Source organism: Oncorhynchus nerka, linkage group LG11 (assembly GCF_034236695.1).
Source record: "Oncorhynchus nerka isolate Pitt River linkage group LG11, Oner_Uvic_2.0, whole genome shotgun sequence".
Taxonomy (NCBI): Eukaryota; Metazoa; Chordata; class Actinopteri; order Salmoniformes; family Salmonidae; genus Oncorhynchus; species Oncorhynchus nerka.
In genome coordinates this window covers 34,533,149-34,557,861 of record NC_088406.1, presented here as the reverse complement: position 1 = coordinate 34,557,861, position 24,713 = coordinate 34,533,149, and the positions used below count along the sequence as shown (strand labels likewise).

Here is a 24,713-nt window from a genome sequence, read left to right as displayed (position 1 = left end):
CCTATGCACCAAACCACAAATTACTTAGAAAAGGAGCACACGAAAACAATAGTACTGTCAGAGTCAGCTGTTAAAGTCTGCATGTTTTAGTCATTAAGTTGAGAAATAGCTAAGGAGTAGCCAAAGAGGACTGCTACTGAAACTTTGTCATCTCCTGTTTGCTGTTCAAAAACGTTCTCTAGGGCCCCGTTGATACCTGCTTCTAACATGCATCCTTGTCTTGATATTGTCCACATTCTGATTGTGTCCACATCTTTATACAGGTGTAGACGATTAAAAGACTCATTGTGATTGTAATCAGATCTTCCTGAACACCTCTGAAGGAAGTCAGGCACTCATTGTATCTGGATATCAATCAAGTGTAAACAGATATGGATGGTGAAACCATATAAATTATCATTATACCGCTTTCTAAAATCATTGACAGGTGGCACCATTGACTTATGTCATCAATAATTGTCTTAAAATAAATAAATTCATATTATTTTGAAATAATATCTGTCAAATAATCTGCATACAGGGAGGCACCAGGAAATCAAGAAACCTGGAATCTCCCCCACATTTAGTCAGGAATTTGATTAAATGTACAGCATTTCGTACAAAGGGCTTACTTTGACCATAACTGACAACATTCATTCCTATGATAGTTGTTTATAGGTCACAAATAAAACAATTTATTCTATACAGTTGAAGTCAGAAGTTTACATACACTTAGGTTGGAGTCATTAAAACTCATTTTTCAACCACTCCACAAATTTCTTGTTAACAAACTGTAGTTTTGGAAAGTCAGTTAGGTCATCTACTTTGTGCATGACACAAGTAATTTTTCAAACAATTGTTTACAGACAGATTATTTCACTTATAATTCACTGTATCACAATTCCAGTGGGTCAGAAGGTTACATACACTAAGTTGACTGTGCCTTCAAACAGCTTGGAAAATTCCAGAAAATTATGTCATGGCTTTAGAAGCTTCTGATAGGCTAATTGACATCATTTGAGTCAATTGGAGGTGTATCTTACAGATGAATATCAAGGCCTACCTTCAAACTCAGTGTCCATTTGCTTGACATCATGGAAAAATCCAAAGAAAAAATCTATAAATTGCAGACCTCCACAAGTCTGGTTCATCCTTGGGAGCAATTTCCAAATGCCTGAAGGTACCATCTGTACAAACAATAGTACGCAAGTTTAAACACCATGGGACCACGCAGCCATCAATAACCGCTCAAGAAGGAGACGCGTTCTGTCTCCTAGAGATGAACATATTTTGGTGTGAAAAGTGCAAATCAATACCAGAAGAACAGCAAAGGACCTTGTGAAGATGGTACAAAAGAGGTACAAAAGTATCTATATCCACAGTAAAGTAAGTCCTATATTGACATAACCTTCAGCAAGGAAGAAGCCACTGCTCCAAAACCGCCATAGAAAAGCCAGACTACGGTTTGCAACTGCACATGGGGACAAAGATCATGGAGAAATGTCCTCTAGTCTGATGAAACAAAAATGGAACTGTTTGGCCATAATGACCATCACTATGTTTGGAGGAAAAAGGGGGAGGCTTGCAAGCCGAAGAACACCATCCCATCCGTGAAGCAAGGGGTTGGCAGCATCATGTTTTGGGGGTGCTTTGCTGCAGGAGGGACTGGTGCACTTCACAAAATAGATGGCATCATGAGGGAGGGAAATTATGTGGATATATTGAAGCAACATCAAGACATCAGTCAGGAAGTTAAAGCTTGGTTGCAAATGGGTCTTCCAAATGGACAATGACCCCAAGCATACTTCCAAAGTTGTGGCAAAATGGCTTAAGGACAACAAAGTCAATGTATTGGAGTGGCCATCACAAAGCCCTGACCTCTAGAAATTGTGTGGGCAGAACTGAAAAATCGTGTGCGAGCAAGGAGGCCTACAAACCTGACTCAGTTACACCAGCTCTGTCAGGAGGAATGGGCCAAAATTCACCCAACTTATTGTGGGAAGCTTGTGGAAGGCTACCCAAAACGTTTGACCCAAGTGAAACAATTTAAAGGCAATGCTACCAAATACTAATTGAGTGAATGTAAACTTCTGACCCACTCACATTCTTAAAATAAAGTGGTGATCCTAACTGACCTAAGACAGGGAATTTTTACTAGGATTAAATGTCAGGAATTGTGAAAAACTAAGTTTAAATGTATTTGGCTAAGGTGTATGTAAACTTCCGCTTCAACTGTAATGAATGTAAGTTTACAAGGGGTTTCTTTACATTCCAGGACCTGCTGGGAAGAACATAACTCAAGCCAACAAAAGAATACAAAAACAACCTCTGACATTAATGCTGGCACAGCTCCCTTCCATCTATATACTGTATTTCAAACTGCACTGTAAGTCACACTCTTTAGGGATAAGCAATGTCTTTCATCTATTTGTATGAGAATAGGTCATTCCTTTATATATAAGAAAGGTACACAGTGTTCTTGACTGCATTTAACAACACTTCTGTCCAGACTGAAATGTGGACAAGGTACAAAATATTTTCACAATGTTCCAGGAAGGACAGCATTTCATGTGCCATTCATCTTGAAAGAATTTATCCTGGGTTAGTGATTCATTTTCCAAGACAACCAACAATTTCACATTTCATTATGTAACTAATGGCACACGGCTGAATTAAGATATTAGTAGCAACTGAGGTTAAGTAACATTATGCTTCCCAGGCAACACTTACTAAATGTACTGTTCTTTTAAGTGAAAGAGATATACACGTAACAATTATGAATGAAAACATACATATTTGGTCCGTTAAGATGAATACATATTTTATCTTCCTCTTAGTTGTATTTATTTCACACGATCAGTTTGCAACAGTGTATCAAACCAGTGAAATCTGTATACAGGATTGCATGAACCTATAAGGCACTGTACACAGAGATGTAGTTTGTCATTTGTATTGCAATGGGCTGAACTACACTCCAATGTATTCTGTAACAAGATACTTTCAAGAGCTGTATTGTGTTTTCCTTTTTATAGCGGTTCACCATTTTGTGGCTCCCTTTCACCTTGCATTGGTATCAGAAGTCTGATAGAAATATGGTGTGATAAAAGCGTCTGCTAAATGAACCACATGAACAGACTTATGGTAGCAGGTTTAGGAGAACTTACATAGCAGGTTAGGAGAATTAGGTGAAGCTGTATCCCATCTAGACATAACCCTGAAACAAGGCCAATAACAATACCCAGTGTGCTTTGCAGTTCATTTTGGTATGTGCATTTTCACATATACAGTCAGTGCATTCAACTAAGATAAACAACAACTCATCACAGTCATAGCAAGTAAAATGTTTTTGTAACCATTGCTGAGAATGTTGTTGCTGTTCGGGCTGGCTACTTGCAAATGTATTTCTGTATTTTAAAATATAAAATACATATATTTTAATTAAAAACATTTCAAAATACAAGTATTTTGTAGTTTATTTTTTATATTTTGACCTTTATGATATTTTGTAATTGTATCTTGTAATTGTTGCCCATCTCTGACTGTACATGCAAGCAGCCCAGACATTTCCTTTCCATTTTGGCCATTTCAGAGTGTACAGTAGCAAACTCCATATACAATACACTATAAACTATATTACATCTCATGAATATACGACTTTTGATCAAGATAATACTACAATAATTAAATAAAAAAGTATTGAAATACACATTATATTACTGTTATAACAAAGGATAAACATCAATGCGTCAGCACACAGTAAATAACCATTGTACAGTGTATTCATGTATCTAAGTTTTAAATATGTTTGCATTTTCCAGCCCCAACGGTTAAAGTTGAGATAAAGTATGTACAGAGGCATCTCAAGTTGTACAGTCATACAGTATTCAAAGTTCAAGTACAATGCACCACATTTCACCATTGAGTACTAGCAAAATCAAAACAAGTTAATCTAAGACTAAGACTATACATTAACAAAAAGAGAAGATAACATACATTGTTTGGTCATGGAAACATACACTATATATGCAAAGGTATGTGGACACCCCTTCAAATTAGTGGATTTGGCTATTTCAGTCACACCTGTTGGTGACAGGTGTATAACCTCGAGCACACAGCCATGCAATCTCCATAGACAAACATTGGCAGTAGAATGGCTGTACTGAAGAGCTCAGAGGCTTTCGACGTGACTCCGTCATAGGATGCCACCTTTCCAGCAAGTCAGTCAAATGTCTGCCCCGCTAGAGCTGCCCCAGTCAACTGTAAGTGCTGTTATTGTGAAGTTTTTAAAATGTATTTGACCTTTTTTAACTAGGCAAGTCAGATAAGAACAAATTCTTATTTTCAATGACGGCCTAGGAACAGTCGGTTAACTGCCTTGTTCAGGGGCAGAACGACAGACCTTTCGGTTACAAGTCCAACACTCTAACTCTAACCACTAGGCTACCTGCCTCCCCATGGAAACGTCTAGGAGCAACAACAGCTCAGCCACAAAGTGGTTGGCCACACAAGCTCACAGAACGGGACCGCCGAGTACTGAAGTGTAGTGAGTACAAATTGTCTGTCCTCGGTTGCAACACTCACTACCGAGTTCCAAACTGCCTCTAGAAGCAATTTCAGCACAATAACTGTTCGTCGGGAGACTTAACGAAATGAGTTTCCATGGCCGAGCAGCCGCACACAAACCTAAGATCACCATGTGCTATACCAAGCGTTGGCTGGAGTGTTGAAAAGCTCACCGCCATTGGACTCTGGAGCAGTGAAAACGCATTTCTGGAGTGATGAATCATGCTTCACCATCTGGCAGACTGACGGACAAATCTGGGTTTGGCAGGAGAACGCTACCTGCCCAAAATGCATAGTGCCAACTGTAAAGTTTGGCGGAGGAGGAATAATGGTCTGGGGCTGTTTTTCATGGTTTGGGCTAGGCCCCTTAGTTCCAGTCAAGGGAACTATTAACGCACCAGGATACAATGACATTCTAGTTGATTCTGTGCTTCCAACTTTGGCAAAAGTTTGGGGAAGGACCTTTCGTGTTTCAGCATGACAATGCCCCAGAAATGTTTTGTCAAAGATCGGTGTTGAAGAACTTCACTGGTCCGTACAGAACCCTGATCTCAATCCCATCTATCACTTTGGTAATTAATTGGAACGCCTACTGCGAGCCAGGCGGTGTGTTCAGGTGTTCACATACTTTTGGGCATGTAGTGTAGTTCAGAAGCTATTTTGTGCAAAGGAAAAGTTCATCAAAAACAGTAAACCACAAATGGATTTTAATTAAGCAACTCTGAGTCTTGAGATATAAACAGACCAACAAATATGAAACAGAAACTACGTCTGAGAGTGAGAAGTTGAGAACATGTTCACTGACATTTACTCTTGAGGTGCTGACCTGTTGCACCCTCTACAACTACTGTGATTATTATTATTACTTGACCATACTGGTCATCTATGAATGTTTGAACATCTTGGCCATGTACTGTTATAATCTCCACCTGGCACAGCCAGAAGAGGACTGGCCACCCCTCAGAGCCTGGTTCCTCTCTAGGTTTCTTCCTCGGTTCCAGCCTTTCTAGGGAGTTTTTCCTAGCCACCGTGCTTCTACATCTGCATTGCTTGCTGTTTGGGGTTTTAGGCTGAGTTTCTGTATAGCACTTTGTGACATTGGCTGATGTAAAAAGGGCTTTATAAATACATTTGATTGATTTGATAGAGATAATGCTTGGGCATTTTGAATAGGACTGGACATTCTGTATAACACATTACAGCATTAAAAGTACAGTAGTGATACTCTCCATCCTTCATCATTCTTCTCTCCAGTTAAACCCATCCATCCATCGTTCTTCCCACAGGGTGATTCTAGTGTCCTTCGTAATGGAAGCTACGTGGCTTTTCTCCCAACACCCAACACACTAACACGACCAGTCACGTTGATTCCTTTCTCGGTAGAGGTCTCTAGCACATAAGGGGCCCTCCATGTGTTCCTCATGGCCTGGCCCGGGGACCCTCGGGGCCCTCACACCCCAGTAGTGTTGGCCCAGGTAGGGAAGGTGTCTAGGTGGAACATGGCCCTGCCCCAGCTATTGATGGCCAGAGTGATGCACAGGATGCCGATGATGTTCATCACTATACCTGTCCTAGCCTGGGAGCGAGAGAGGGGAGGCACAACTGGGTGTGATTTCAGGGTCTGTTAGCAATCATTCATCATTCATACTGAAATCAAATTAACTATAGGACTGGACAACTGTCCCCAACTTATTAGTAAATGGCAATATAAGAGGATTTGTTTGCTATTATTATTTTTGTTAATTAATAAAAAAAGATTGACAATGCAGTAGATAATATTATCTTTGTAAAATGGTGTACTCTAACTCACCATGTCAGAAACCTTGAGGTAGCCAAATGAGAAGACGATAGCATTGGGCGGTGTGGCCACAGGTAGCATGAAGGCAAAGGAGGCACTGAGAGTACAAGGCACCATGACGTACAGAGGATTCATTCCAATGGACTGGGACTGAAATAAACACATAGACACAGACACACATTTTCAGCTGTCTGAGCCTGGGCTGGGTGAGTCCCAAATGGCACTCGTTTCCCTACATAGAGCACTATTTTTGATCAGAGGCCATGCGCCCTAGTCAAAAGTAGTGCACTATATAGGGAATAGGGTTCCATTTGGAGTGCATACCTAATGACAACACTCTAGTCTTCTGTGCTGCTTTTCTGCACCGTAATCACTGGCTCATAAGTATCTGATTTTAGTGTTTGTAATTCTAGGGTTCAAAATCGTCCATTAGGCGTGTGCAATAAAGATGCAATTAAGATGCATGCTATGTTGTTTGGGATCTGAGTCAAGGCAGGCAGAATGGAAACGCACTACAGATTTCTCCAGAACGGTGTAGAATCACAATGTCATAGCAGAACATAGATCAGAATGTGAGCCTCTAAAGAGTTGTTTAGTCTCCCCCCAAACATTAACACGACAGTAATTCTTTTGAAAATGAATACTGGCTGAGATCATTTTTCATGTCATAATTCTCATCCCTCTGTCATGCTCTTCCTCAATGGATATAATGAATGTTATATTATATAGTTGGATTCATTTTTGTATTAGTCTGTTACAGACACGTAAAACAAGCAGCTAGACCCAAAAGCACACGTCCTAGTAACCTCTCTTTCCCAGACTTCTCTGTAAGTAGTAGTTGGTTAACTAACTCCATTTTTCTTCCTACAGTATTCTTCTCCCTCTTTCACTCACCCTTTTCCACACTTATGTCATCTTCATGCTCTCCTGTTGGCTTTGACCTCAATAAATCCCTCTCTCTATACCCCAGCTTGGAGCATTCCGGCATGGTCCAGCTTGGGTCCTCTCTTAGTGCTTGGTCACTGGGCACAGTGATAGCATTTGTCAGTGTGGATGGGGGTGGGCACCAGTACAAGCCACAGAGTTTAATTGGTGTGTTTGGTAGGGTGGCTATAGAAGGAAGGGCCCAGGGAAGGGGACCAAATGTATTAAACCCAAACAAATACCGGCCAGGGCAGCCAAACAAGGACATGTAGGCCAGCTTCCACTGGGAGTAGTTTCAATGCTGCACTCCTATAGGGGAGACTGGTAACTACTGTACTTCACATCAAGGAGCTGTACAGTATTGCAGCCCATTGCAAGTAGTCTACTACTACTGCTTCTGCATGTACTCTACATGTCTGAGTGTCAGAGCAGTTTACCAGACTGGACAGCTATTGTATTCCTGCTTACAGTTGTGTAATATGGTAGTATTGTGTAGTAGTGTAGCACTGTGTAGTATTGTAGTATTGTGTAGTAATGTAGCAGTGCAGTATTGTAGTATTGTGTAGTATTATTGTAGTGTAGTATTGTGTGGCGGTGTAGTATTGTGTAGTATTGTATATTAGTATTGTGCAGTAGTGTAGTATTGTGTAGTAGTGTAGTATTGTGTAATATTGTGTAGTAGGGCTTAGTATTATGTTATTAATACAGAGTTTTGTGTTGAGTCTTACCATTGAGGCGAGGACAGGTAGGAAGAGAGTAGCAGTGGCCACATTACTGGTGCACTCGGTGAAGATGGCGATCAGCAGACACAGGATGATAGCGATGGCCGAGGGTGGGATGGTGTGGAGGGGAGTCATCTGGTCCCCCAACCACATAGACAGACCTGACTCCTGCAGTGGCACATACATAACCATACAATGAGTCAAACAACCATGGCACTCTTCTTATGCTGTCGGATACATTACCAGGCCCACATACATCTACATATGTACAGGTAACTGCCAAAACAAAGGAAATTTGAGAAAATTAGGGATATAAAGTACATTGAAGGCAGGTGCTTCCACACAGGTTTGGTTCCTGAGTTAACAAGCAATTAACATTGCATTAATATGCAATATGCTCGTGGTGACCCAACGCCCTATTAAGACACTTTATGTTGGTGTTTCCTTTATTTTGGCAGTTACCTGTACATACTGTGTACAGTATGCAAAGACAGAAAGGTGGATTTTAGTGTACTCGTTTCCACTGAAGTGACTAAGTAAGCAGCTGATATGTCACCTGTGTGATCCCACATGATATGCCATATGTGTCATCGTATTTGGGAAGTGTACAGGGTGGAGCTGTGTTAGCTAATCAAAAATGGCCCTTTGTCACACAAAGATCCTGATGAAATGTAGAATGATTCAGTTCTCAGTGGGGATCTGACTTTTTTGGTTAAAATGTTTCTGTGGAAAGCAAACAAGGATTACACCGTACAGATGTAGGATCTTCATTTGAGCCAGTTTGCTACAGCATAGAAATAATCCTGCAGCAAAAGGAAATGAATTATTATGTGGATTATAATTAATGGTCATTTTAGAAAGGGTTGCTACATTTTTCGTACAAACTTCAGAAGCCTTTTTTAACCTCAAAGTTTGAAATGTCCTGCATGTCAGGAAAGTTCTCCTGCAAGAGGGAGATCCTACATTTGTATATACATACTGGCCCTTGTCTCTCACCTCGCTGCCCTTGGCCAGGGCGAACCCTCCCCCCAAGAGGAGAACGATGCTCCAGGGTAACTTCTTCTGGGCCACCTTCCAGGTCAGCAGAGCTGGTGTGGGGCCAGCCGGGTGCTGAAGCTCTGTAGAGGGGTTACCAAATCACTGTTACAGACATGCCATTGTAATGGTCTTCAAGTCTTCATATCCTTACATACTAAAGTAGCATACTGAATATCAGGTACCGTGCTTGTTACATTTTATGTGTTGTTTTAAAACATGGTTTACCAGTGTCAAAGCTTTGGGACCTCCTGCAACAGAAGCGTGGGGGCTTGGAAGGCAGGACGAAGAGAAGGACAGCAATGAACACTGCCACTGTGGCATCAGTTACATACCTGGAGGGAAGAACGGATAAAGAAAGGGTGGTTGTCAGCATTCAGACACACAATTCATGTTTTCTTGCTTCTTTTTTCTTGTGAAGTTTTCAAGTATGTGGGAAGTGAGAAACATGACGATGCTCGTTGAAAATCTCATCCCAAAATCATGTGCATTAACATGGAGTTGGTCCCCCCTGTGCTGCAATAACAGCCTCCAGTCTTCTCAGAAGGCTTTCCACTAGATGTTGGAACATTGCTGCGGGGACTTGCGTCCATTCAGCCACAAGAGCATTGGTGAGGTCGGGCACTGTTGTTTGGCGATTAGGCCTGGCTCGGAGTCAGCGTTCCAATTCATCCCAAAAGTGTTCGACGGAGTTGAGGTCAGGGCTCTGTGCTGGCCAGTCATGTTCTTCCACAATCATGACAAACCATTTCTGTACGGACCTCGCTTTGTGCACAGGGGCATTGTCATGCTGTAACAAGAAAGGGCCTCCAACAAGTTGGAAGCACAGAATCGTCTAGAATGTCACTGTATGCTATAACGTTAAGATTTTCTTACACTGGAACTAAGGGGCCTAGCCCGAACCATGAAAAACAGCCCAAGACCATTATTCCTCTTCCACCAAACTTTACAGTTGGCACTATGCATTGGAGCAGGTAGCATTCTCCTGGCATCGGCCAAACCTAGATTCGTCCGTCAGACTGTCTGCCAGATAGTGAAGCATGATTCATCACTCCAGAAACGCGTTTCCACTGCTCCAGAGTCCAACGGCGGCAAGTTTTACACCACTCCAGCCGACGCTTGCATTTGCGCATGGTGATCTTAGGCTTGTGTGCGGCTGCTTGGCCATGGAAACCCATTTCATGAAGCTCCCAATGAACAGTTATTGTGCTAACGTTTCTTCCAGAGGCAGTTTGGAACTCGGTAGTGAGTGTTGCAACTGAGGACAGACAATTTTTACGCACTACAAGCTTCAGCACTCACCAGTCCCGTTCTGTGAGATTGTGTGGCCTATCACTTTGCGGCTGAGCCATTGTTGCTCCTAGACGTTTCCACTTCACAATAACAGCACTTACAGTTGACAGGGGCTGCTCTAGCAGTGTAGACTTACTTGTTGGAAAGGTGGCATCCTATGACAGTGGCACGTTGAAGGTCATTGAGCTCTTCAGTAAGACCATTCTACTGCCAATGTTTGTCTATGGAGATTTAATGGCTGTGGGCTTGATTTTATACACCTGATCAGCAACGGGTGTGGCTGAAACACTAATTTGAAGCGATGTCCACATCCTTTTGCATATATAGTGTATAACTTGTCAATATAATGTTTTTGTAATGGTCTCAAGTCTTCTATGTATTGATTAGGGCTGAGTCTCAAATGGCACCCTATTCCTTTTATGGCACACTACTTTACACCAGAGCAATATGGGCCCTGGTCAAAAGCAGTGCACTATAAAGGGAATAGGATGCCATTTGGAAAGCATGCTATGCGTGTGTAATATGCTGTGCATGTACAGTGTAGTATTTATGAACAGTAGACAGCCATACTCTGCATCAGCGTTGAAGATGTATGTGGCCCAGCCTGCCACGAAGCCAGGATCTCTGGTGAACCACAGAACCACCAGACAACTGAAGAGACCCAACACACTCAGCTCTCCAAAAGACATGGAGCCCAGCTGACGATGCTGCTCCTTGATCACATTGTACACAGCTATCTCTTTCTCTGTCTTTACTGCCCCACAGCCCCACGTCTTCTTAAAACTGGGAATGGAGGGAGAGAAAGGGGTTGAGGCTTAAAGGGTGACTTCAGTAGTAAATTGAATTGAATAGGATGATCTCTGACTGAAAGATAAAACATGTCCTTTTAATCTGAAACTCACTTGAATCCCATGAAGACAAACTGCAGCCAGAGCCAAGCCAGGGTCAGCATCAGGATCATGTTGGGGAAAGCAAAACTGAACCAGGACGCAAAATTGATGACATCTCCATTGTTAGGAAACAGTCTGAGGGAAACATAAAATATTATTAACATTAGCACATAAAGAAAAATATGATTTGAAAGATACATGATTTGAAAGATGTACTAAAATACGCTGAGGACACAATCCATAGCTGAAGGTACCCACTGGTTCATCTGTCCCATGAGCACCAGATTGGGGCCAGTCCCTGTGAGGGTGGCAGTGCCCCCGATGCTGGCCGCATAGCAGACACACAGCGTCATCCCCTTACACATCTTCTTCTTGTCTGCAGCTTCCTTACGCCAGATAGCCTCCACAAGTGGATCTAAACAGGGCAAACAGTCCAAATAGGAACATTAACATAGCCCAAGTAGTCACAAAGCAAAGAAAACTCATTTGCATTGCAAACTGCGCATACCTACGCTCCTTGATAAGCTTACTTGATAAGCCCTGAGTTCATTCAATGGATAATAACCCCTTTCAATAAACTCACAAATGAACTGTTCATTAATTTGTCCTTCTCTGCTCAGTGCTCACCATGTCCCTCTGCCTGTTTCTCTGTCTGTTTGCTGTCAGTGGGTTCCTGAGGTTGGGGGTTCTCCTCAGCGCTGAGGATCACAGGCATCTCAGTCTCTGTGTAGTTGTTGAGCTGCTCCAGAACAGCCTGGACGATGGGCACCATCATGGCTGTGGTGGCTGTGTTACTGATCCACATGGACAGGAAGGCTGTCACCCCCATGAAGCCCAGCATCAGACTGGAGAAACAGGAAACCATAGAATGACATAGAGAATCATGGGAATTATAGGATCTTTATGGAGGAAACACAGGCCTCAGCAAAGAAATGTGGAATAAGAATTTTCTGTAACACTTAACTTAAAGCATAGCATACATGTTTAATGCTTTATAACTTGTTATAAGTAGGTATGAGCTTTTAGAAGTTCTTATAACAAGGCTTATAAAATGGTATATTCCTCTACACTCTTAGAAAAAAGGGTTCCAAAAGGGTTCTTCGGCAGTCCCCATAGGAGATCCCTTTTTGGTTACAGGTAGAACCCTTTTTGTTTCCAGTTAGAACTCTTTTGGGTTCCTTGTAGAACCTTCTGTGGAAATGGTTCTACATGGAACTCAAAAGAGTTCTACCTGGAACCAATAAGGGTTCTTTAAAGGGTTCTCCTACGGGGACAGCCAAAGAACCCCTTTAGGTTCTAGATAGAACCTTTTTTTATAATATTGTATGCAAAAAAAATCAAAGTCTCTCAAAGGGCTTTACTGAGATGGATCAGACCAAGTAAAAGGCAGAATACCCTCTGACACTGAGAGAGTCAAATGTTAGGCAATATTTCCACATCATGTATAATGGCAAGGTCAATACAATATAACATACCTGTAGATAGTCATAAAGATGAACTGATTTTCCTTATCTAGAGATAGATATAGTCCCACACATAGCAGGGGATTTGTATTGATGGGTTAGTTAGTTAGTTAGTTAGTTTGTTAGTTGAGGGTCACTCACAGAGCGGGGCGCACCCCTACAAAGAGCAGCACTCGGAGGGCAATGCGTTTGTGCAGGTTCCAGTGCTCCACTGCCACCGCCACCATCAGTCCTCCCACAAACAACATGTTGGTGTCCTTCAGGTACTGCATACACACCTGGAAAACACACACAGATAAGTGACTCATGAGTCCACGGTGCATTTGTGTATGCACATGCAAACATCTACCAATACTGTATCTACTACAACAATGTGCAGACACCACTGCCAAGTATATTGAATGTCAGTAGGCTACTATAGTACAGTTTGATTAGTACAGTTTTATTGTAGTTTAATTGATCATGATATTGAAAGATGTCTTCACAGGCTTACGTCTTTGGACTGCATGATGCCAAACATGGGGAAGAGGACAGCAGGGAGCAGGGCAGTGACAGCCAGCGGTAAGGCCTCTGTACACCAGTACACTGCCATCAGGATGATCACATAGGCACATTTTGCCTCCTGCACAACAAATACATATGATCCAACAGGTCACCAACAGGTCAGAACATCCAACACCACCACACCTAGGAACGAATACTGCTGGCTCATACAGATGTAATACCCTGCTTCTCACAGCAGGACAATAATCCTGCAGCAACAGGAATTGTGAATTATTATTTGAATCATAATCAATAGATTTTTTTTTGTTAGGGCAAATCAAGTTTGACATTTTAAAGTGAAAATTATAAACTTTAGAAGCCTTTTCAAACCTTGAATACAATACCATTTGCATTTCCTGCTGCTCAGGAATATTCTCTGCGATAACAGAGTGATCAAATTAAGATAGCAGAGCTGTACTGTTGTTAGGGACAGAAAAATGATATAACACAAAATGAACATATCATCCTAATGGGATAGATTATAGCTGATTGGTACTGAGACATGTTGTTTGGGGTTAAAGATCACTGTGTTGTAATCCATGGCAGCACTTGTTTGTCTCAACTGTACACTGATCAGACCACACGTATCACTCAGCAGTCCTCTATGATGTGTGTGGGTGTGTGTGTGACAGATTAGTTGTGATAACGTTAGTATTGATTCTGATACACTGAAACTACACACCAAGGATAAGACAAAGATAACATGCGTATAGCCCCATGTGTGATGCAGTAGTGGCAACACAAGGACAGAGTCTCAGCTTCAGAGGCAACAGGATACTCTAGTCAAAAGTAGTGCACTACAGTGAATAGGGTGCCATTTGGGATATAACCTATGACAGGAGGATTCAGTGTAACTAGTGTTCCCAGGCTGGACGTGATCTGCCATATAGGATTAAAACAACAGGGAGGATGGAAGGAACAGGGAGGATGGTAGGAACAGGGAGGATGGTAGCCTAATGGTTAGGAATGTTGGACCAGTAATCAAAAGCTTGCTAGTTCAAATCCCTGGGCTGAGTTGGGGACAAATCTGTGAATGTGGCATTGAGCAAGGCAGTTAACCCTTCTTGCTCCTGTAAGTCACTCTAGATAAATATATAGATGTCTTTAAAGAAAATGGTTCAATGCTGTAACTCACTGTTCAGGCTGCATCAACAGGTGCAAGGCTGAACAAAACCTATGTTCAATGACTAAATGTCTCTCAACCACGGAATGCAGTTAGACCTGCTTCAGTACCGTGTCTAATTGAAGGTTTATGATAAATGTAAATATACAAACATCGTTCAAATATAGAAAACTAGTCAGAAATGACCAACTCCTTTGCATTTAACAAATTAAACAATATCATTAAACAAAAATATGAAACCCGCTTACAAGATACATCAAATATATTTTCGTTTAAAAACGTGTGTATAAATCTGTGCAAAACGTGTGACAATTTACATACCTTTGTTCCAATGACTAAAGGCAGCGGGAGAAGAAGTAACGGGGAACATAATAGAACGATCTCATTCTTCAGATTCCGAAGAGATTTCAGAAATGCTGCCATCCTTTGACTTAAGGCGATACTGTGGTAAAGAAAGTTGGAGTACTAGGGACGGGTTGTTTTGCGTCGAGCAGCTCAGGGGAAGGGAGGGAGTGAAAGGGGGAGGAACGGGGAGTCCCGCAGCAGATATTCTTTATTTTATTTAACATTTATTTAACCTGGCAAGTCAGTTAACAAATTCTTATTTACAATTACGGCCTACCCCGGTCAAACCCTCCCCTAACCCGGACGACGCTGGACCAATTGTGAACCGCTCTATGGGACTCCTGATCACGACGGTTGTGTGAGAGAGAGAGAGAGAGAGAGGAGGCTTAAACTAGGTTTAATGGTGGTGGGATCCTGAATACCTTTACTACAACGTTTTCAATATCACACCAATTAAGATTAATGACGGATTTTGTTTCTCTCTGAGAGAATAAACAACGATAACAATTATGTAAGTAAACTATGACCAGTTATCTCAATATTTATTATATCATTCAATTGAACATTTCTTTATAGCTTTTGATTACAGCTTTTTCAAATGGAACTGATAACTCCAATTCTGACAGAGAAATTAGACCCTTTACTAGCTGTACACCTCATAGATAACAACACATTTACTTGCCTAAAACGAATCATGTTTGCAATTGTACATGATTAGCCAAGAAGTGTAATGGTGTTCTGTGACCATTCACTGTGTAGTCCTCTGGGCCTGCACAGACAGCAGAAATCAGTCGTGGAAAAAGTCATCTATTGTCATACTTGAGTAAAAGTAAATATTTCTAAATAGAAAATGACTGAAATAAAAGTGAAAGTCATCCAGCAAAATACTACTTGAGTAAAAGTATTTGTTTGTATACAGTACCAGTCAAAAGTTTGGACACACCTGCTCATTCAAGGGTTTTTCTTTATTTTGACTGTTTTCTACATTGTAGAATAAAATAACACCTATGGAATCATAACAAGTCCATATTATGGCAAGAACATCTCAAATAAGCAAAGAGTCCATCATTACTTTAAGAAGGTCAGTCAATTCAGAACATTTCAAGAACTTTTAAAGTTTCTTCAAGTGCAGTTGCAAAAACCATCAAGCGCTATGATGAAACTGTCTCTCATGAGGATCGCCACAGGAAAGGAAGACCCAGAGTTACCTCTGCTGCAGAGGATATTAGAGTTACCAGCCTCAGAAAATGCAGCCTAAATAAATGCTTCACAGAGTTCAAGTAACGCACACATCTCAACATAAACTGTTCAGAGGAGACTGTGTGAATCAGGCCTTCATGGTCGAATTGCTGCAAAGAAACCAATACTAAAGGACTACAATAATAAAAATAGACTTGCTTGGGCCAAGAAACACAAGCAATGGACCAGTGGAAATCTCTCATTTGATCTGTCCAAATGTGAGATTTTTGGTTCCAACCGCCGTGTCTTTGTGAGAAGCAGAGTAGGTGAACTGATGATATCCGCATGTGTGGTTCCCATCGAGAAGCATGGAAGAGGAGGAGGTGTGATGGTGCTTTTCTGGTGACACTGTCAGTGATTTATTTAGAATTTAAGGCACACTTAATCAGCTTGGCTAATACAGCATTGTGCAGCCATATGCCATCCCATCTGGTTTGCGCTTAGTGTAACTATCATTTGCTTTCAACAGAACAATGACCCAAAACACACCTCCAGGCTGTGTAAGGGATATTTGACCAAGAAGGAGAGTGATGAAGTGCTGCATCAGATGACCTGGTCTCCACAATCAGCCGACCTCAACCCAATTGAGGTGATTTGGGATAAGTTGGACCGCAGAGTGAAAGAAAAGCAACCAACAAGTGCTCAGCATTTGTGGGAACTCCTTCAAGACTGTTGGAAAAGCACTCCAGGTGACTACCTTATGAAGCTGGTTGAGAGAATGCCAAGAGAGTGCAAAGTTGTCATCAAGGCAATGGGTGGCTACTTTAAAGAATCTCAAATATATCATATATATTGATTTATTTAACACTTTTTTCGTCACTCAACTCAGCAAAAAAAGAAATGTCCCTTTTTCAGGACCCTGTCTTTCAAGGATAATCTAAATTACTTCTCAGATCTTTATTGTAAATGGTTTAAACACTGTTTCCCATGCTTGTTCAATGAACCATAAACAATTAATGAACAAGCACCTGTGGAACGGTCATAAAGACACTAACAGCTTACAGACAATAGGCAATTAAGGTCACAGTTTTTAAAACTTAGGACACTAAAGAGGCCTTTCTACTGACTCTGAAAAACACCAAAAGAAAGATTCCCAGGGTCCCTGCTCATCTGTGTGAACGTGCCTTAGGCATGCTGCAAGGAGGCATGAGGACTGCAGATGTGGCCAGGGCAATAAATTGCAATGTCCGTACTGTGAGACGCCTAAGACAGCGCTACAGGGAGGCAGGACGGACAGCTGATTGTCGTCGCAGTGGCAGACCACTTGTAACAACACCTGCACAGGACGGTACATCCGAACATCACCTGCGGGACAGGTACAGGATGGCAACAACAACTGCCCGAGTTACACCAGGAACGCACAATCCCTCCATCAGTGCTCAGACTGCTCGCAATAGGCTGCGAGAGGCTGGTATGAGGGCTTGTAGGGCTGTTGTAAGGCAGGTCCTCACCAGACATCACCGGCAACAACGTCGCCTATGGGCACAAACGCACTGTCGCTGGACCAGACAGGACTGGCAAAAAGTGCTCTTCATTTACGAGTCGCGGTTTTGTCTCACCAGGGGTGATAGTCGGATTCGCGTTCATCATCGAAGGAATGAGCAATACACCGAGGCCTGTACTCTGGAGCGGGATCGATTTGGAGGTGGAGGGTCCGTCATGGTCTGGGGCGGTGTGTCACAGCATCATCGGACTGAGTTTGTTGTCATTGCAGGAAATCTCAAAGCTGTGCGTTACATGGAAAACATCCTCATTCCTCATGTGGTACCCTTCCTGCAGGCTCATCATGACATGATCCTCCAGAATTACAATGCCACCAGCCATACTGCTCATTCTGTGCATAATTTCCTGCAAGACAGGAATCTTTTTCTATTTTTCAAACTAGACACTCTAATGTACTTGTCCTCTTGCTCAGTTGTGCACCGGGGCCTCCCACTCCTCTTTCTATTCTTGTTGGAGCGAGTTTGCGCTGTTCTGTGAAGGGAAGAGTACACAGCTTTGTACGACATCTTCAGTTTCTTGGCAATTTCTTTCATGGAATAGCCTTCATTTCTCAGAACAAGAATAGGCTGACGAGTTTCAGAAGAAAGGTCTTTGTTTCTGTCTATTTTGAGCTTGTAATCAAACCCACAAATGCTGATGATCCAGATACTCAACTAGTCTAAAGGCGGGCAGTTTTATTGCTTCTTTAATCAGAAGAACAGTTTTCAGCTGTGCTAACATAATTGCAAAAGGGTTTTCGAATGATCAACTAGCCTTTATAAATTATAAACTTGGATTAGCTAACACAACGTGCCATTGGAACACAGGAGTGATGGTTGCTGATAATGGGCCTCTGAACGCCTATGTAGATATTCCATTAAAAATCTGCCGTTTCCAGCTACAATAGTCATTTACAACATTAACAATGTCTACAATGTATTTCTGATCAATTTGATGTTATTTTAATGGACAAAAACTTAGCTTTTCTTTCAAAAACAAGGACATTTCTAAGTGACCCCAAACTTTTGAATGGTAGTGTATATATATTTTTTTTCTCACAAAATCCATCATGGTGGACTTTATGAGTTTGAGGCAAATTTGTTCCTTGTGAGTTATGACTTTAGTTCACATAGGGTGCAGGGGCAGACCTTTCAAAGTGAACATTTTTAATAGCTTGTTATAGCACCACCATGGGCCCTTGGGTCTTTACCATGTTGCTAAATTGCACAATCCTGGGCCTTTAGATCGCACAGGTATTTGCATTTTTTTCACCATAATGCGTCACTGCTTTAACCCCTTGCAATAATGAACTGGAACAAATACAGTAGGGTTTCTCCAGCTTTGCTGCTGTTGAACCCCTAATTATGCATATTCTTTCCCCACCATATAAAATCCATAGAATCCCAGGTCCTTACTAACCCTGAGCTGAATCTCAAATAGATCTTATATCGCCACCTCGTGGGGTTTTTGAATAGCTGCAGTTCAGTGATCCTTTGGTAATTTGTTTGCCTACCTGGATTTGTGTGGCATGTATTTGTATTCTGAAAATTCCAGATTTTAACAGTAAATATAAGGGGAAAAGCTCTTTGCAATGTTTTGTGAGGAATATTGTGTAGGTTTATGTGTGCTAAGTAACAGGTTACAATGGCATCTTTATTGTGCCCTGGCTGAGAGCTTGACCTAAGTAACAGAAGCGCAGGACAGAGAAAGCTTGACATGAATTGACCATTTTTGTCAAACCCATTTGTTAGTTTCTTTTAATCTAGACATAAAACAGCACTGCAGAGTTGACCTAAAGCATTGACAGGGCATCTTTGTTATTCATAAATTATGCACAAAATAAAATGTAAAATATAGGGCCAAAATGTCTAAAACACCAAATAATCTCACAGGATTTAGACATGTTTAATGTCTCATCAAGTAGCGTAATAAATCCGGACACAATATTGCATTTTCATGATACATTTAATCCAAAACATCAGATAGAAATACTAGTATTTTTAATCAGCAGTAAACTTCATTTGAGAATGTGGGGCACCTCAGTGTGTTGTGTATTTAAAATAAAAGAAAAACAACTGTTGCTTGTTTATATTTGACACACTTAGAACAATTGTTGCATTTCAATCCAGCTGACCATTGGACTGTGGTCATGCATTGGAGTTGCTCATCTGGATTTGCTTCCTCTCTGACAGACAGCAGTGCAGTTCAAGGTCAATAGATAATGGTCTCAATCTCCCCACAGTGAATGAGGCTTCGGCTTACTTGGGTGGCCCACCAAAAGAGTGGTGATAATGCTTGTCATCAATGGGGAACCGTACTTTATCTAGGTTGGCAGACCCTCCACTACTCTGCATAGCAGGAGCTCCAGGGTTAGGGTTGGTGATGACGCCCAGGAAGATTGGTGCTTGTGTCTTATCGTCCATGAGGGCAAAGAAGAAGGGCTGGTTGAGAGTAAAAGAGGGGTTGGACCGTGAGATGACCAGGCTGGTAGCTGCAGCAGCCTCTGCTCCCTCCTCAGTGATCTCCATACTGGACTTGTGCTGCACACTGGACACCAGCAGAGGGCCCTCAGCTATGGCTGCCAGGTTGGGACTAGAAAACAACTCCCCCATACCTGAGAATAAGACAAATCACACACTTAAGTATATGAGAAAGAGTGGCAGTTCTAAAGTTTTCAAAAGACTTACAGCTTCTGGCAGTCATTTCAATTAGCGTAGAAGAATAACATGGAACAATTGTTTTAAATCTTTATCTCTCCTTCCCTTGTGCTTCAAGCCTTATTATCTGAGAATGTCTTCACCAATATACTCACGTCACATATTAATCTATGCTGCTGATGGATATTCCACTACTTACCAATGTTGGTCAGAGCCTCCTGCAGGTCCTGGCTGTAGTCCAGTTTGAATTTGGGCAGCTTGACCTGCATGGGTCTCTCTCTGGGCAGGCGGTTGTACAGGTCAGAAATGTTGAGCTTTGCTGCGAGGGCTGATACGTTCACCTGGCCATTCATGGGCATCACTATCAGCAGGCTCATCTGATTGTTGAAGGGGAAGCGAGCCACCTGCACAGGAAGACAAGGAGAATGATGAGAAATAGAAGGTAATTTAGTGCAACAATTTTGTGCCTCAGGAAAGTAGGAAGGTGAATAGAGAAATTAAAGGAGAGAAATTACAAAAAGAAGACAATATGTCCAAAAAAAGGAAACAAATACCATTTGGGAGTCATATCTGAAATATAATATATCAGTATACAGGTACAGTATATACTACTTGTAGAGAGTGATGGATGGTAAAATTATGAAAAACATAAATAGTCATGTGGACAAAAGGGATTGAGAGTCTTACCTGAGCTTCCAGATCATTATCAATGAGCAGACTTAAGGGGTATTTGGGCCCCATCATCATGTCAACATTGACCATGTGCTTGTCGTCAATGTAGAAGACATCTTTGGAGGTAAATCGTGGGTCAAAGCGAGCCTTCCATTCTCCTATGTAGGCCAATGGGTGATTATGGAGATATTAGGGGGAAAAACATTTAAGGACAGACAGACTGATAATGCCAGGCAGGAAATAGAATTGTGAATTTAGTAGATAGATACTATGACAAACCTTTGAAATGGACAGCATTGATGAGCATGAGAAGCAGATTGGGCGGCAAACTGGTCAGGAAGTCAGTCACTTTTCCATTTGTGGCCCTCTCTACCCACTCGTTGACCTCAGCCAGCCCTTCCAAAGTCACTGGCTCTGAGTCATATACATCCTGAGACTGATGAATAAACTCTGGTTTGGGCTCAAACCCTGAAACAGACATCAAAAGACTCAGACAAAATCCTAATGTTATCGTGAAGTCATAAAGTCAGTAACACATCAGTACTTTCTTATATCTGGCCATTTAGAGTATTGTTTCATTCAATGTCACTTGTTTGAACCTTTGAACACTCAATCATAACATGTGTCTATTGTCATTAGCTTCCTTCCATTTCCAGGTCCGTTTCCTTTATGTTCCATCAACTTCCTAACCCTCTTACTCAAGTAACCAGTGAAGAGTTGGGGTCAATACCATTTCAACTCCCTTTCCTGCAGTCAAATGACCAAATTGCCCTTTAGTGGCCTGTTGGGTGGAACGTTATTCATATTTTTCATAATTTCATAATTAATAAACATGATTTTAAACTTTGAAAATTCAATGTTTCTTTGTCAAATTATTTGGTTATATTTCAGTCTTCTGTGATGTATATAAACTGTAATATTGGGATGTAAACTCAAAATTCACTACATTTTAACTCTATATCTGACATGGTACAGGTGTCTTCTTTCTTTTAAGCCCATAAATGTGTGTGAGGTGTATACTTTTGTTTCAAAGTAGATTTGTTTAAGACTACCTAGAAACACTGTGTGACCCTGATTTAGCCCACTGCAGTAAAATGTTAAGAAAATAAACACATTCCAATTCCAATGGTTCCTCTATGAAAAGCATTGAAGACAATTGGAAATGGAACTTCAGTATACTTCATGAACTAACTGGAACTGAAATGGAATTGACCCCAACCCTGAAGTAGGGACGCACTGACCTGGTTGCAGGTAGAGGCGTGCGGCCACTTGCAGGTCACTCTTGCGGAGGCGTTCCAGGAAGTAGTGTAGAGACATGTGGTAGCAGGGCAGAGTGTCTCCATGGAGATGGAGCATGAGCAGCTCCTCTGTCTCATTCATGGCTCCTAAGATACATACATAGACATGGTGATGATGATGTAACATGCTGCAGCTTCTTGATAGTGTTATTGATTATTGGACTGCAATGTTGAGTGAACTAACACACAGGCATTTAGCTGCACATTTTATTCCTGCTGTTATCTGTACACGTGACGAATACAATTTGATTTGAGCTCTTAACATTTACAACAAACAAGTACCTATTCAATTAGGTTATGTTGAGTCTAAACGTGTCCTATGGTCAAAAGTAGGGCACTATGTAGGGAATAGGGTGCTATTTGGGACATAGGCTAAGAGGTTGTGATGCTGGTACTGTAAACCATGCCAAGTACAGTTGATACTGAAAGAGTATAGATACCTACATTCCAAAAAAGTTTTAATCACTCCTAAAAAAACACCAAAAACGGAACATGTCATACCCAGAGCCAGCTGGGAGAGTGCCAGGGATATGCTGAGGGGGGATATAATGACATTGGGCTGCTCAGGTCCTGTTTTCATCTGGCCCAAAAGCTTCATGCCCAGCCTCTGGATGGCACCAGCTAAGGCCTGCCTGGATTTTGGCCTGCGAGCCTGGGCCCTACAACCCCCATCCTGCCCCTGATTATCCTCCTCGGATGAGCCCCCGCCCAGGGCACTGGCCGTCACGACGGGATGAGTGATGCTCGTATATGAGGTGGGACTTGTGTTTTGAGGCTCCTGTGTCCTGGGGGCAGAAGTCCCTGATTCCTGGAAAAGTGGATTGTGTGGGGTTAAGAGAATGTAGAGTAAAAAGGCACGTGGAGGGTATGCGAGCTGTGTATTCTGCTTTGGCAACAGACCTCTTTAGGGTGGCTGGGCATCAATGGGATGAGAGGGACCAGAGGGATTGGAGCATCATTTGACACTTCTCCATTCTGCTTGAAGGGAAAAACAGTGATATGAGAATGCTGCACATCATTCAGAAAAAGCACGATTGATGTTGATGATTAGTTTCAGTGCTTTACAGTTAGTCCTTGTCTGCAGACACAGAACAACAGGAGTGATAGTAGACGAAGGTCCATGTCCATGAACAGCCAGCCTGAAACAACAGAGGATAACAAGCTATTACCCAATGAGACTGGCCCACTCAATTCCTGTCAATGGAATGAATGACAGGTGAAGGACGACAGGAAACTGACATTTAGGCTCGATAATCCAGTCTTTCGCAATGACAAACACAAAACAGTTCTACCAACTTCTTTAGCATGGTACAGCAGTGTCTCATTTGAAAATAGAAAACATTACAAAACAGACTTTTCCCTGGAAGAAAACATGTATGTACTGAGGTATATCATACAAAACATTCTCAGCAGTATAGTTTTATATTTTTTTAACATAATTTGTGAGGCATATTTAGAAGTCTATAATCCCGTCTCTCCCTCTAGCCTCCCTCTCTGTATGGCAACTACATTCTTCATTTAAAAATAACACCTGAAAGATGGTGACCAGGTTTAACCAACAGACCAACAGTTTAACATTTTGGGCTCTCTTGCTCTGGTAAATCTGGTTAGCGAGACCAGCAGCTGGTACCACCAGCTAGCTATACTATCTGTATCTACATAATGGCAAGCCTTGCCACAAGTACACATTGAGAGGAAACACTTTAATATTTTATAACCAGGGACATTAACCACTTGCTATTTCTTCATAACAGACCAAAACCAGGAAAACAACATTCAAAAAACAGTTTGCAATTAAATGGAAAGTTTGGTGACATTTGGTTTAAATGAACACACATAATCAAAGGGCAACCTCAAGTTTTATACTATTGCTATAATTATAACTATACTATATGTTATTATTAGGCCTCTACCACTATTACACTGAGGCAAAGGTTTAGCTGAAACCTTATGACTTGAATAAATGAAAGTGTAAGTCAATGAAATCATAAGCCATGTCATAAATTCACAAATGTTCGTTCTTACCTTGACAAAATGAAGATGGGAAACCTGCTATCCTGTCTAAAGAGACACACACACACACACACACTGAATGTGTAATAGCAGAATTCTTCCTTTGCAAAAGACTGGGAGTTGCTCAGCAGACTGTTAAATTTCAACTTTTATTGATCTGTGCTTCATATATGTCACTACTTGTTTGTAAATGTAAATATTGAGGCCGATTCAGGGGTCAAACAGTGAGCCTGACAGAGCCTGAAACTTGAAGCAACTCCAAACCTGGTATGAAGCAACTCCAAACCTGACACAATTGGCATTAGACTGATTGGATGGGTAGAAAGTGAACGTAGCTACACTGCATAACAGACTAAACGTTTTACCACTCAACATAAAACAGTAGGTGGTATCTACCAGATCACATGACTGCAGCTGAGCTGACAGACATTTTTCTAAAAAACATCAGGAGGGGACTTTATCCAATAAGAACCCTAAATATTGCGCTCTCTGAGTTGTTTCCAACAGAGAGGAGAATAAGAGAGAAGGATTTGGTGAGGACTGACATTATACAAACATTTCTGACTCATGTAAAAACCTGAAACAAGCACATTGTGTAGGTAATATTTTATTAAACCTGTTAAATAAAATGAGTACTTCTCTCATCAAAATGTTGTAATGGACATCAGTTTAAC

General features: G+C 41.5%; 2 protein-coding genes across 2 annotated transcripts; both read right to left on the bottom strand.

Moving 5' to 3' along the window:
* Nucleotides 1-5,227: 5,227 nt before the first annotated feature.
* On the bottom strand, nucleotides 5,228-15,015 carry LOC115136740 (Na(+)/citrate cotransporter). The gene is made up of 12 exons (XM_029672484.2): nucleotides 14,655-15,015; nucleotides 13,161-13,289; nucleotides 12,809-12,945; nucleotides 11,832-12,049; nucleotides 11,463-11,619; nucleotides 11,217-11,339; nucleotides 10,885-11,097; nucleotides 9,250-9,356; nucleotides 8,983-9,104; nucleotides 7,993-8,154; nucleotides 6,353-6,490; nucleotides 5,228-6,118 (listed from the first exon to the last, which is right to left on the bottom strand). The coding sequence occupies exons 1-12, from the start codon at nucleotides 14,754-14,756 to the stop codon at nucleotides 5,993-5,995; spliced, it is 1,734 nt and encodes a 577-aa protein (XP_029528344.2). The 5' UTR covers nucleotides 14,757-15,015; the 3' UTR covers nucleotides 5,228-5,992.
* Nucleotides 15,016-19,345: 4,330 nt separating this feature from the next.
* Nucleotides 19,346-24,157, bottom strand: LOC115136739 (alpha-2-antiplasmin-like). The gene is made up of 9 exons (XM_029672483.2): nucleotides 24,052-24,157; nucleotides 23,092-23,165; nucleotides 22,927-23,001; nucleotides 22,528-22,834; nucleotides 21,970-22,113; nucleotides 21,008-21,196; nucleotides 20,744-20,886; nucleotides 20,256-20,460; nucleotides 19,346-20,013 (listed from the first exon to the last, which is right to left on the bottom strand). The coding sequence occupies exons 2-9, from the start codon at nucleotides 23,152-23,154 to the stop codon at nucleotides 19,658-19,660; spliced, it is 1,482 nt and encodes a 493-aa protein (XP_029528343.1). The 5' UTR covers nucleotides 23,155-23,165; nucleotides 24,052-24,157; the 3' UTR covers nucleotides 19,346-19,657.
* Nucleotides 24,158-24,713: the final 556 nt, after the last annotated feature.